General features: G+C 41.2%; 1 protein-coding gene across 2 annotated transcripts in view; it reads right to left on the reverse strand.

The window, feature by feature from the left end:
• Positions 1-15,130, reverse strand: part of stk26 (serine/threonine protein kinase 26) — a 57,102-nt gene that overhangs the window by 17,068 nt on the left and 24,904 nt on the right. For both annotated transcript variants that reach the window (XM_080451674.1, XM_080451673.1), the window contains exons 2-6: positions 12,294-12,362; positions 11,349-11,510; positions 10,094-10,150; positions 8,621-8,729; positions 5,621-5,778 (exon numbers count right to left, since the gene is read on the reverse strand). In XM_080451674.1, coding sequence (XP_080307800.1) covers positions 5,621-5,778; positions 8,621-8,729; positions 10,094-10,150; positions 11,349-11,510; positions 12,294-12,362 — 555 coding nt within the window. The remainder of the gene's footprint in view (positions 1-5,620; positions 5,779-8,620; positions 8,730-10,093; positions 10,151-11,348; positions 11,511-12,293; positions 12,363-15,130) is intronic.

Below are 15,130 nucleotides of genomic sequence, written 5' to 3' on the forward strand. Positions count from 1 at the left end.
TGGACTGGCAAACTCAATAGCCATATGTCAGCCTAACACACACACACACACACACACACACACACACACACACACACACACACACACACACACACACACACACACACACACACACACACACACACACACACACACACACACACACACACACACAGAGTGTGGACAGTATCATATTACATTACAAAGCCAAGTCACCGTTTGACAGTTACAAGCCTGCTCTATTACATCCAACAACCATATGTCAAGCTGTCACACACGGACACACACACAAGCGCGCGCACACACACATATTTCAATGGTATTGTAAATATTGTGACTTTTCTCCTCAACATTTGTACTTTAAAGATTTAAAGGAGCACTTCACCCCTGGAAGAAGTTCCAGGGGTGACCACAGGGGGGACCACAGGGGGACCACAGCGTATCACTGCCTATAACTTCAACTCCCAGAATGCTTTGGTGCCTTGTGGCAGGGGAGGTTCCATGTGGGTGTGATCTCCAACAATAACATCCAAACAGCATGCCAGTGTCGCCATGTCTGCTTATTATAAGCGGCTTCTTTCTAAAATGTAGTTGATATTTGGGCTTGTTTCCAAATGTTTTGATTGCTGTTTAAACCAGTGGTTCTCAAACATGTTCATGTATTTTTCCACAGACCCCCATCTGAAATTATAATTTGTGGCAGGGAGCCCCTAACAAATATGTGTCAAAAATATTCCACATTTTGAAAAGCAAATAAAAATATTTTGCAAAAAAAAAAAAAAATCCACATTTTGGACTTTTTCCCCCTCAAGATTTTTTTGTAAATAGCAGATCTACAAGCTCACAATGGGTTGCGAAGCGTTGTGAGCTTGTAGATCAGCAATTTTCAAATATATAATATCCCATGTCTAGGTAAAGTGCTCTTGGCATAGTTATTTTTCTTTTGGGCTTGTTTTCATAGACCTGGCTGCTTATTTCTCTCACAATATCTGGCAACACTGGCTGTCCTCGCAAACGTTCAGCTAGTTACATATATGTCCAAGGATTCGTTAGTGATGTCATATCACTGGGACATCCTCAGTATCTTCATGCAGTTTCACTTCCGTGTCGCATAGTATTGACATCACTGTCACATCCTTGGTATTATGATCCTAGCCTTTCGTGACGGTGTTTGTTTACCAGCGCTGCTACTCCACGCTGTATTTTTTTTTTCAAGCTTGCGCTTATGAAACACTACACAGGATTATTATTTCATGTCAACATTCAAGTACAACTATCAGAAGATAACTCAGGTAAAGTAATGCCTCACTCTGCAAGGGCCGCTGGCCGCAGCTAATGGGAGTGGCCGAGTGGCGAAAGAAGGTTGAACAAAGTGTTACGGACACCCCATTGGGGCTGTCTTTTGAGATGGTCTGACTGAGACACGCCGAGACATGTAGTGCGGAAAGGAATGAGACCAATCTCTCATGATGCAAATAACGTCACGAATATTGCGAACATTACTAGATATCTAAAAACACAGATTATTCACAAAAAAAACCCAGGATCTTGTTTCTTCACTCCTAAACTTCATTAAAAGACCGAAAACTTCTTCCAGGGGTGAAGTGCTCCTTTAAGAAGAAAAAGACACAAAGAAAACAAATAATTAAGAAAACATGCAGTGTGCCCTGACATGTGCGAACGGCTAAAGACATGCTTTGTATTTGCCATAATAGGGATGCTAGGGTTCAAATAGTTATAGTATGTTAAAAAAAAAAAAGAGTTCCTATCACACAAAGATTTGGCGACTCCCCCCCGTAGTAACTCCCCCCCGAGAAAAAGGGCAGACTAAGTACAGAGCCAAAGGCCAAGTATTGAGGGTGAAAATACACATTACCAAGAACATTAATATAAAAGATAATGTGTAAACAAACAAAAGAAAATGTTAATTAAAAGGCCAACATTCGGAGCAGACCGCTAGGAGGAAGTTCCCCCGGCCCCACTGTGTGTCCTGATGGATGTTCAGTGGAACCATTCTTATTTCTTCCCCCTGGGTTGGCAGCTCAATGTGCCGCCGCCGACTCCCCAAGGGCTTTCACTCCTTGAGGGATGTCTTCCTGTCAACCTCAGCTTCACCCTCTGACACCCACAAACAACCAGCAGCTTTACAAACAACCAGCCCCCCACCAGATTCTCACCGTTTATCTAGCCCTGGGAGTTGAAAATAGTACGTATCGTTGCCGTCGGTCAGAAACCTCTTAATCTCCATATTCTTAACTCTTTGTGTTTTTAGTAAATTAACACCCTACTTGATCATACTACAGCGTCACACGAAAGCATCAAAAGTAGCAGATCTGCCAGCTTGAAACGCGCCACAAAGCGACGCGTTTTGAGCTGGTAGATCTGCTACTTTTGAATTTGAATCCTGAAAAGTACCAGTTTTGGACATAATGAGGTTTCCACCCGAAGACAGATTTATAGCAGGGGTTTTCAATGTGTTTTTTTTTTTTCAGGCCAAGGTCCCCTTAGCGGAGAGAGAGAGAGAGATGAAGCAGGGGCCGTGTATGAAATGATGCGGCAGATTGTGTTCATAGATTTCACAGATAACGTCATAGACTTGTTTGACAGCACTGTGTCACCAGTGCTGTGTTAACCCATTCAATCCGGGAACGCGTCTGTGTCATTTTGAGATTTCTTTGGCTATTCAAAAATAGCAGATCTACAAGCTCGTAGCGCGGCGAGCTTGTAGATCTGCTATTTATGTTTTAAATCGTGAACATTTGTATGCTTTTTAAATATATATATTTTTTAAAGGGAACATTTGTAACTCAAATCTTTGCTTTCCACCAGTTTTAACCCATTCAATCAGGGATCTCAGGAGTGACGTGACAATGTAATTGCCGCAGTCTCCGACGGTATTCGTCATTTTTAGATTTATTTGGCTGTTCAAAAATAGCAGATCTACAAGCTCGTAGCATGGCACCGAATGCCGCGCTGCTATTAAAAAAATATTGAAAATGTGTGACATCTTTGAATATGTATATTTGTTTTAAAGTGAACATTTTAAACATACGTTTTGTTAGGATTTAGAAGACATTTGTAGAATCCTCCAGAAGCAAAGATTTGAGTTACAAATGTTCGCATAAAACATTATATATTCAAAGATTAGCACACATTTTCCAAGATTTTTCCAAAAATAGCAGATCTACAAGCTCATAGCGCAGCACTTGGTGCTATATATGAGCTTGTATATCAGATTTTTTTTAATAGCCAAAGAAATCTTTGGTTCCCAGTTCAGGGCAAGAAAAAACTAAAAATGTTTGGTTCCAGTTCCGAACCAACTTTTAGGGTTCTGAACCAATTGAAAATGACCCCTGGGGACCCCCTGGAACCGCCTGAAGGACTCCCTGGGGGTCCCTGGACCACACTTTGAGAACCACTGTCTAACAGAACTGTGTGTATGACACATTTGTTCAATATGCTAATGCCAGAGGGAGCAGCTAATCATTATGCGCACACACACACACACACACACACACACACACACACACACACACACACACACACACACACACACACACACACACACACACACACACACACACACACACACACACACACACACACACACACACACACACACACACACAGTGCCAGTTTGTAAACAAAAGCCAGTTTGGGCACATTACTTTACTTTGGGCACATTACTTTGACATTTTTTATAACAACACACATATGTGTGTGTGTGTTGTTTAATATCAAGCTACATTCGCACACGTGGCCTTTGGAAAACACACACGCCACAATGGAAGTGCACTGCCCACATGAATCACAACACAGGAGTTGACACAGAAACCGCATCTAGGGACACATTACTTACACACACACACAAAATAATGTGCACAATATTTCCAAAACACTCCAGACCAGGCAGGCAGGCAGACACGCACACACACACACACACACACACACAGTGTATGACCTTGCCAAAGCTCAGCCTTGAAATGCACACACACACACACACACACAAACCAAACAGGCAGCAGTCCATACGTCACAGCAAGCTTCTGTGTCTGTGCTTGTTTTGTGTCTGCTGCACTTAGAAACTGGCCCGACAGAGAATGTTCCGGAACGGCACACAGTAAAACCCTTACTGCTCCTGACAGAGAGAATGTGTGCCTGCCCTGTACACAGTAAAATCCTTACTGCTCATTTAACTCTCAGTGTTAACTATGAATAGGACCTTCACAGGTCCATTTAGTTATAGTTTTAGTGTTAAATTAACACCCGAGTCATTTGACTTTGTACCACATTCATTGGCTCATACCTCTGCTGTCGGGCAGAAACCAACTAATATTCAAAACATTAACTTTTCAATGAAAAAACTAAAAAACACAACACTGCCTCATCAAAGTTGGCATTGTTACTTTATACATGGTCAGATACTTGCATGTGTCCTTATATTATCATCACTTTACCCAAATACAGCTCAGGTAGAGTTAGGAGCCTTTTGACCAGTGAATGTGGAGATAGTTGTTTTGTCCATCATTGATTAGAATGACAAAGTCAGATGAAAACAAAACGTTTTTTTGAGTTGGAGTTAGGTGGCTTGAACGACAGTTTTAGACATATTTGAATCATCTGAAAAGTTTTTGTTTTAGTCTAGTTTTAGTCGACTAAATATCATAGCATTTTAATTGACAAAAGTTACATTGGGTTTTGACGACAAAAATGAAATTTTGGCAGGCCTTGATGGCGTCGTAATGGCTGATTTTACACTTGGTTGCATGCTGAAAATAGCTGATCTACAAGCTTGCAGCGCCACACGTTGCGAGCTTGTAGATCTGCTATTTTCCGAGAGCAACCAAACATAAAATGACTAGTCTTTTAGTTCTACTGGATCTCTTCTCCTCTTGTCCTTCCTTAACATGTTAGTCTAGCTTTTATTGTTGACGAAATTGTCAATACATTAAGTCTTAGTTTTAGTCACCATAGTTTAGTCTTTATTTAGTTTTCGTCAGTGAAAAAAAAGCTAGTCTACGAACATTTTTTGTCATAGCTTTAGTCGACGAAATTAACACTGGTGTATGTGTGTGTGTGTATATGTGTGTGCAGTGGTGGAAAAAGTACTCAAATTCTTTACTTAAGTAAAAGTATCAATACTGCAATATAAAAATACTCTGTTACAAGTAAAAGTGCAGAATTCAAAATGTACTTGAGTAAAAGTACAGAAGTATTGGCATCAAAATGTACTTAAAGTACCAAAAGTAAAAGCACTCAAATGTTTGAAAATAGCAGATCTACAAGCTCACAACGCGTCGCATCGCGACGCGTTGTGAGCTTGTAGATCTGCTATTTTCAAATAGCCTAGGTATAAAATAGGGCTAAAGTGGTTAATTTATGTTCTATAATAATTTACATCTGCAAAGTAACTAGTAACTAAAGTTTTCAAATAATTGTAGTGGAGTAAAAGTACAATATTTGCCTCTGAGATGTAGTGGAGTAGAAGTAAAAGTATTGGTACTTAGTTACTTTACACCACTGTGTGTGTGTGTGTGTGTGTGTGTGTGTGTGTGTGTGTGTGTGTGTGTGTGTGTGTGTGTGTGTGTGTGTGTGTGTGTGTGTGTGTGTGTGTGTGTGTGTGCGTCTCCTAGTCCTATACCTTGGAGTCATAGGCAGACTGCTGGATGACCTCGGGAGCCATCCAGAACGGAGTTCCCACAAACGTCTCCCTCTTTATCTGAGTGTCGGTCAGCTGACCGGCCACGCCGAAGTCTGCCAGCTTCACCTGACCATGTTCTGACAGCAGCACGTTAGCAGCTACATTGGGGGAGAGAGAGAGAGAGAGAGAGAGAGAGACAGACACAGGATTATTAGTTCAGTGTAGTGGTGGAAGAAGTACCCAGATATTTTACTGAAGTAAAAGTAGCAAGACCACAATAAAAAACAATACTCTGTTACAAAGTAAAAGGCCTGTGTTCAGAACGTTACCCGAGTAAGAGTACAAAAGTATTGGCATCAAAATGTAATTAATGTACCAAAAGTAAAAGTACTAAAATGTTTGAAAATAGCAGGGGCTACGTGCTCACAACGTGTCGCGATGCTGTATCCCCACACGACACTGACAGCCATGTAAACACAAACACACAATGTCATTCACAACTAAACGTTGCTCCCAAAAAAGTAGACGATGCGGTAACCGAAAAATGTATTCTATTTGATCAGCACTTCCTTGTTTTCGGAGGCGACCGTGTTGCGCTGGGTGGACGGCCAGCGCCACACTTGTGGAATACTTGCATTACCGTAAGCAAGGAAATACCTTGTTTTGTTGTTACTTTTGGGTCAATTTATTAATATATTTATTAACACATTGGGTGCCAAAACCGGTTTTAACCGTGTTTTCAAAGAGTAGCGCTTAGGTGCGAAAAACCGGGATTTACCGCGTTATCAATCTTTTCTTTTTTTTCTTTTTTTTTCCACAAGGGGGGGGGGGGGGGCTAGCGCAGCTCTGGAATCACCCACGGTGACTCCCATTCTATCTCCTTGATAAAAACCTCAGCAAAAACGAGTCATTTTCGATGCACGATCGCTCCGCAATGGCGACTCGCACGAGAGAGTGTTATTGTTCCAGGCGTTAGCCAGGTCCATCCATCGTCGCGCACGCGTGCGTTGTTTACATGCGGGCGCTCGACGTGGAGTCTACAGCTCTAAACAGCGCAGCGTTACGAACGGTGAGATCTCTGGCACTCAGCGTACACCGTTTTAATACAATTCTGGCCACCGAATGCGTTAAGTAGCCGTGTTATAAGCGGGATAATACACCCCGCGCCCGGTCGTTGTTTATAGATAACCCGCTTCAGGATGATTAAACACCTCGGCTATCGCCTCTGTGTTTAATCATCCTGTCGGGGGTTATTAACCCATTAAGACCTGAGGCGATTATTAAAAATGTTTTCTAAATCCTAACAGTCAAGACTTTTCCAAAAATAGCAGATCTACAAGCTCATAGCGCGGCACTCGGTGCCGCGCTATGAGCTTGTAGATCTGCTATTTTTGAATAGTCAAAGAAATCTAAAGTGACACAGATGCGTTCCCGGTCTTAATGGGTTAATTCAACAACGACCGGCGCGGGTTCTATAATCCCTTGCTTAACTCATTGACTGCCAATCGCGTAGATCTACGCAAACCTATTTAAAGCCGCCACGTGCCAGTCGCGTAGATCTACGCCAACTTTTTTTCTTTCAATGAAAAATCTCTGACAGTGGGCAAACGCGGCCAGAAATAATTCAGGCAGTGAATGAGTTAATGCCTTGAGCTTTCGTCTCACCCATCGGGTGTGCCTTGGTTTTGAAAGTTAAAAACCGCTGGATTAAAAAACAACCGATATATAGCAACAGGATATGTAATTTATATATATTATTCAGGTGTATTAACTCATTCAGTGCCTGACTTATTTCTGGCAGTTTGGCTCTGAGTGCCAGAGCCAGAAATACATTGTAAAAAAAAAGTGCTTAGGAAGCGACATACAGCCTTTTTCAGTAAGATGTTAAACAAGAAGTGAATGGAGCAGCAAATCTTCAAATCATGATATCTTGGGTTCTGAACATTAAAAAAATATATAAACTGCTCAAAAAAAGTTCGGAAACTTAACTTCGGTCAATTCTATCTCCCCTTTAATAATACCAATTGGTATTGTGTTTTATATCATTTTTATCGTTGATTAGTCACCTTTACAACGAGGTACAGCTTGTAAGGATCGGGCATTCGTGGAATGAGCAACACAGCTAAACGTGTGGGTGGCGCCTCCAAAAAATGCGCCAAAATCACCCAATATGCTTCTGTTGGTAATCGCTCTTGTTTTGAGCAACCTGCCAGCACACACCTGCTGAGAGGTGTGTGACTGCCTCACAGGTGAGTGACTGGCACCTGAACATGGGTTCTGCAACTTTGTTGAGTTTGTACTCCAAGCAGCAACACTGCCCCGATGGAAAGATGCCACGTTTGTCCCTTCAGGATAAGGCCTGTGCAATAGGGCAAGTGAAGCTGGTGTTCCGTTATGCAGAGTGACAGCATTATTTGGTGTCAGCCCTGGTACCATTTCCAAACTTTGGACCAAGTTCTGTGAGACTGGTGAAGTCAACAAGGAAGACAACAACCCAAGACCCCTTGCTTCACTGAGGAACCATAGATTTACAGGCAAGATTTGCACAACGGTACAAAAGACAGATGTCAAAGTTGCAGGGTCCATGCTCAGGTGCCAGTCACACACCTGTGACTGGCACACACCTGCCTGCAAATGGTACCAGGGCTTACATCAAATAATGTGAAATCTGCGTAACGGAACACCAGCTTCACTTGCCCTATTGCACGATGCTCATTCCACGAATGCTCGATCCTTACAAGCTGTACCTCGTTGTAAAGGTGACTAATCAACGATAAAAATGATATAAAACACAATACCAATTAGTATTATTAAAGGGGAGATATAATTGACCGAAGTTAAGTTTCCGAACTTCTTTTGAGCAGTTTATATATATCCTTTTTTTTTTTTTTTTTTTCATGACGTCGGCGACGTCATTGGCACCCTGGGCTTATAAAAACGTGACGTCGGCCACGTCAATGGCACTGAATGAGTTAAGAGCAGAACGTTCCCATCCGTTACCTTTGATGTCTCTGTGGATCTTCTTCTCAGAGTGCAGGTAGTCCAGTCCCTTCAGGATCTCCTTCAGCATGGTGGCGATCTGAGCCTCATCGAACGGACCTGCTCTCAACTACACACACACACACACACACACACACACACACACACACACACACACACACACACACACATTAGACAACATCAGTAACATAACTAATTACAAATACATTGCAACAGGTAGTTCCGACGAGTGGTGTAAAGTAACTGAGTACATTTACTCAAGTACTGTACTTAAGTACAATTTTGAGGTATTTGTACTTTACTGGAGTATTTCCAATTGTCCTTACTTCTACTCCACTACATCTCAGAGGCAAATATTGTACTTTTACTCCTCTACAATTAGTTGCAAACTTTAGTTACTTATATACATTATTACATTATAAAACATACATTAACCAGTTTAGCCCTATTTTATACATAGGCTATTTGAAAATAGCCGATCTACAAGCTCACAACGCGTCGCGATGCGATGTGTTGTGAGCTTGTAGATCTGCTATTTTCAAACATTTTAGTACTTTTACTTTTGGTACTTTAAGTACATTTTGATACCAATACTTTTGTACTTTTACGCAAGTAAATTTTGAATTCCGGACTCTTACTTGTAATAGAGTACTTCCACATTGCAGTATTGGTACTTTTACTTAAGTAAAACATACAAGTACTTTTTCCACCACTGGTTCCGACCAAGCAATCTGATTGGTCGAAATGGGCTCTCCAGCCGTGCTTCAGCGATGTTTGCGGAACTCGGCTGCGACCTCGTTCCCGAACCGCGTCACTGTCGTGCCAATAATCGCGGTGAAGCACACCTGCGTGTGTAATATTGCTTAAAGGAGTAGTTCACCCAAACAAATACTTATTTTCTATCAATTACACACCCCATGAAGCCTTGAATTCATGGAGATTTTTTTTGTTTTTGTCGAATTCCTAAGCCAATAATTTGATGACTGGTGGAAAGATGCTGATGTATCCGGTAGGAGACTCAAAGAGTCTCCTTTGAGTCTCCTACCGGAGAGACCGCCGGTCATAAAATCATTGGCTTATTAATGCGACAAAAACAAAAAAATATCCATGAATTCAGTGCTTCATGGGGTGTGTAAATGATAGAAAATAAGATTTTTTTTGGGTGAACTACTCATTGACTGACAGAATTTATTCATAATGTACTCACCCACTGCCAGCGTTTTTAATGATTTTTTTTTAGAATTTTTTTTAACTATTTGTCCGTTTATTTTTTAACATTGAAGTGAATGGATTCTTATTTGTTGTGAATAACGAAAAAAATGTAATACTCAAAAATTAGAGAAACATTTTAGAAATTCAAAAACAAAATAAAAATAAATTAAAAAAAGGGGAGAATTCTCCCCTTTGGCGGTAAACACCATTGACTGAAAAGGGGAGAATTCTGTGTGTTAAATAACTCTCTCCAACACTCACCAAGTCCAACGCCGAACCACCGCCCAAATACTCCATAATGATCCATAGTTTACTGCCCTGAGAGAGAGAGAGAAAGAGAGAGAGAGAGAGGTTTTATTCTGTTTTCATGAACAAAACATCATAAGATTAATTACTTCATGTTTAGACACCAGAAATGGAAAGAAAATATACGATATTTTAAAATATATTTTTGTGAACAGCTTCCTTTCTCTGCCTTCGGGAAGTGTAGTTCCAGACTCCATGTAGCATTCTGAGATGGTGGAATAGTTGTCTGGCTTACGCGAGACCTCTACCTCTTATTCTACATTGAACAGGATTCGACTCCAGTTGCCAGAAGTGCTGTGCACTGGATCGATTTTTTACCTCCTCCACTATGACCACACACACAAACAAACAAACAAACAAACAAACAAACACACACACACAGCATTCTGACATGATTCATGGTCAAACCAGAAGCCTTTCCTTATTATAGATTTGACAATTGAGGCATTAACAAGGCTGACTTGTCCACCGCAGCTTACACTAATCAACTGACAACAGGGTAAGTGGTCACGTAAATAGAGAGGCCAAGATAAGAACAATCTTGGCATTTAGCACACACTCTTATGCGGAGCAACTTAGAAGTGTGGATCAGAGTAAGCCTGAACTCTAGTCAACAAACAGCAAGGTAAAATAGTCACTTACTCCATTCATTCTGGGCTATGAGCTTGTATATCTGCTATTTTGGAATAGCCAAAGAAATCTACAATGACAGCGATAACGCATCTGTCATTTTAGATTTCTTTGGCTATTCAAAAATTGTGAAAATGTGTGCAAATCTTTGAATATATATATATATATATTTTGAGCAAACATTTGTAACTGTCAAATGTCTCAACAAATGTCTTCATTTTTCCTGAAAAACTATTGTTGCTATATCAGTGGCGCTCGAATATTTTCTTGTCAAGGACCCCAAAAATTATGTTTTTGGCCGCCGTTCCCCATCTAAATATGTTGTTCAAGGGACCCCCCCCATAAGCAAAGATTTGAGTTCAAAATGTAGTTTAAAAAATATATATGTATTCAAAGATGTGCACACATGTTCAAGATTTTTCAAAAATAGCAGATCTACAAGCTCGTAGCGCGCCGCGCTACGAGCTTGTAGATGCGTTCCGGGATTGAATGGGTTAAGTCCAGTGCAAAGAGAACAATGTAGTGCCTCAGAGAAACTACTACTGAACATCAAAGCAAGTAAAGTAACACACACACTTACCTTGAGATATGAGCCAAAATACTTGGTGATGTACGGACTATCGCACTGACTGAGGACCGTTATCTCCTGCTGGATGTCTTCGATCTCATCCTCTGCCTCCTCCAAGTCGATGGTCTTTATGGCCACGACGCTCTGCGTACGGTTGTCTATTCCTTTGAACACCTAGGAGGGGAGAAGAGAAGAGGAGAGGAGAGGAGAGGAGAGGAGAAGAGACGAGGATTTTACTGGTACTTTACTGGTGCGTAAAAGGGTTAATGGTCCATTTATATAGCGCCTTTATCCAAAGCACTTTTCAATGAGCAATACATTCACCCATTCACGCATCTCTGTCATTTTAAGATTTCTTTGGCCATTCAAAAATAGCAGATCTACAAGCTCGTAGATTATTTTGAAAAATCCTAAAACAATTGTGCAAATCTTTGAATATGTTTTAAAGTGAACATTTTTAACTCCGATTTGTGCTTCTGGTGGGGTCCCTGGAACAATATATTTTGAGATGGGGGTCCGCGGCCAAATACATATAATTTTGGGAGGTCCTTGACATGGAAAAAGTTGGAGCACTGCTGATATAGCAACACACTGTCAGGATTTGTTTTTGTCGCATTAATAAGCCAATAATTTTATGACCGGCGGTCTCTCCGGTAGGAAACTCAAAGCTCCTACCGGATACATCAGCATCTTTCCACCAGTCATCAAATTATTGGCTTAGGAATGCGACAAAAACAAAAAAAATCTCCATGAATTCAAGGCTTCATGGGGTGTGTAATTGATAGAAAATAAGTATTTTTTTGGGTGAACTACTCCTTTAAGCAATATTACACACGCGGGTGTGCTTCACCGCGATTATTGGCACGACAGCGACGCGGTTCGGGAACGAGGTCGCAGCCGAGTTCCGCAAACATCGCTGAAGCACGGCTGGAGAGCACACACAAGGCAGTCGCCTACCTCTCCAAAAGATCCTTTTCCAATTCGATCCAACTTTGTGAATAATTCCTCTGGATCAATATGTGAACTCTGGAGAGGAGAGAAGACACAGGACAAATTGGCAATTAGATTGAAAAAAACGTTACTCAGATTAGAATAAACTGATAATGATTTACACTTGGTCATTAACTCTCTGCCTGCCAAAAACGTTTATAAACGTTTAAATAAATAAATAATAATAATTATCTAAAATTATTCTTTATTTTTTTGTTTTTTCCGTTTTTCCGTTCTTCACAAAGAACTAGGAGATAACATTTTCCAAAAAGTTGCTGCTCCATTCACTTCAATGTTAAAAAATAAACAGAAATAAATACAATCTTTCCTATGTTTTACCATGTAAACTGCTGGCAGTTTTTGAGTACTATTTTTGAAAAACCCTGGCAGTTTAAGAGTCAAGGTCCATTATTCCTCAACCCACAGTGACACACACACACGCACGCACATGCGCACGCGCGTTCAAATACGCCAGTGACTGACGCATGCATTTATTTGCCAGAAACATCATTACACACAAAGATATTGATAAAAATGTGTTTGCCACATATTTCGAACAATAATTAGGTATGTCAATGTGTTCTATATGAGTTTGGCTTTAACAGGAGACAAACACACACACACACACCTGAGAGTGACTGTTTGAAGATACCAGGAAATAACACACACACACACACACACACACACACACACACACACACACACACACACACACACACACACACACACACACACACACACACACACACACACACACACACACACACACACACACACACACACACACACACACACACACATTCCTATTTTACTGTCCTGATGTCATTTCATACAACAGTTATTCAACAATACAGTCACCCGTAACATGGTCCACTGTCAAACTCTTTCAGCGATACCCCATCCACACATCGGACACTATTTCACTTTTTTGTATTGGCACTTAAAACAGAAACAAAGCAGAATCAGTACAGCCCTTTTTTTATATGAAAATGATCCACTTAATGTCAACAAAATATGGGTCAAAACATTGGTAATCAGTGGTCTTAAGATAAGACTCTCCAAAATCAGGATCAGACCCAAAACCCAGGCATCACTCGCTCTCCAAAGAATACCACATGGATGTGAACCCTGACCCCTGAGGGCTAAATGGCTCCTTGACAAAGATTTGTTCAATCCCTCTGTACATGACGTGTTGACATTTGAGCCTGAGAAGGATGCACGCACACACCCATGTGTATACACACACACGCACCAGGGGTTCAGCTCCCTGTCATCGAGAGCTGTAATGAGGGAACTGTTTGCGGCGTTGCCATCGCTGTCTCAGCAGGCAGCCGTTATGCAAGTCAGAACGAACACACACACACACACACACAGATCTGACAAATAAAGAGGGAACAGGGTTTCCGGCGCCCTGGCCTGCATCCTTGCCTCAACAGTGGTTACACAAGGTAACATGCACGCACGCACGCACGCACGCACGCACACACACACACACACACACACACACACACACACACACACACACACACACACACACACACACACACACACACACACACACACACACACACACACACACACACACACACACACACACACACACACACACACACACACACACACACACACGATAATCGTTATTTTTGCTTATCGTGATAAGAAAACGATCACAATCATCGTATCGCAGAGATTTTAAGTTATCGTGAAATTGTCCTTCATCATCATACACTAGGATGAATTAGCTTTTGTTGAGCTGCAAATTCAGTGCAACTTCCAAAAAAAGCAGATCTACAAGCTCACAACGCGTTGCAACTCTTGGTGAACGTTCCCCCCAGAATAGAGATGCTGGGGGGTTCAAGTGGTTAAAAAAAGTGGCATTTTAAGTTTTTAAGCATATTTTACAATTGCGATACTATCGTTAATCGCAACTATTTTTTTGCCACAATAATCGTGGCATGTAATTTTCATATCGTCCCTAACACACACACACACACACACACACACACACACAATGATAGACAGAATCTTTCCCGTTGTTCTAAGTCAGCGGTGGGCAACTTTGACGATGGAGAGGGCCACTATATTTCCACACTCACTCCAGAGGGCCACATTGCACATACTGTCGGGCCATTCTATGTCACACAAAAATTGCAAAAATAGCAGATCTACAAGCTCAAAACGCGTCGCAGAAAGATCTGCTATTTTTGCAATTGTTTTATTGGAATTCAGATTTCTTTTTAGCTATTTTTTTATTGGAATCCTGAAAAGTAACATTTTATTTAACTTCAAATGCATTTCATTATACTTATGTTAACTTTATGAACTTAAATACAAATACATTGGACATAAAAAGACAATAGAATTTTAATACTAGTCATTAAGCTACTACTAATTTAGTAGTAGTAATTAAAGCGAGTCATGTTTGCAATTGTAACAGCTGAAATCAATAATATATCAGTATTCCGATATTAACCTGCGGGCCGCATTAAGTGAAGGTGGGGGCCGCATGTGGCCCCCGGGCCGCCAGTTGCCCATGTATGTTCTAGGTAGAGTGAGAGCTGTTCTCAACGCCAGCTTTCATGAACACACAACACACTGACTGACACACACACACACACACAGAAACACATGCGACAGCAGTGTTTGCAAAGTGTCTGCAAACACCGAACACAAGCGACACGCAGTCAGAGTTCAGACACACAGGAGGATGGTCCTCGCTGTGACCACTTCTCAAATTCTACTATACTGGTAGTGCATATGGCCCTCACAAGTACACACACACACACACACACACACACACACAC

The sequence above is a fragment of the Gymnoscopelus braueri genome, assembly GCF_963280865.1.
Source record: "Gymnoscopelus braueri genome assembly, chromosome: 15".
NCBI classification, from domain to species: Eukaryota; Metazoa; Chordata; class Actinopteri; order Myctophiformes; family Myctophidae; genus Gymnoscopelus; species Gymnoscopelus braueri.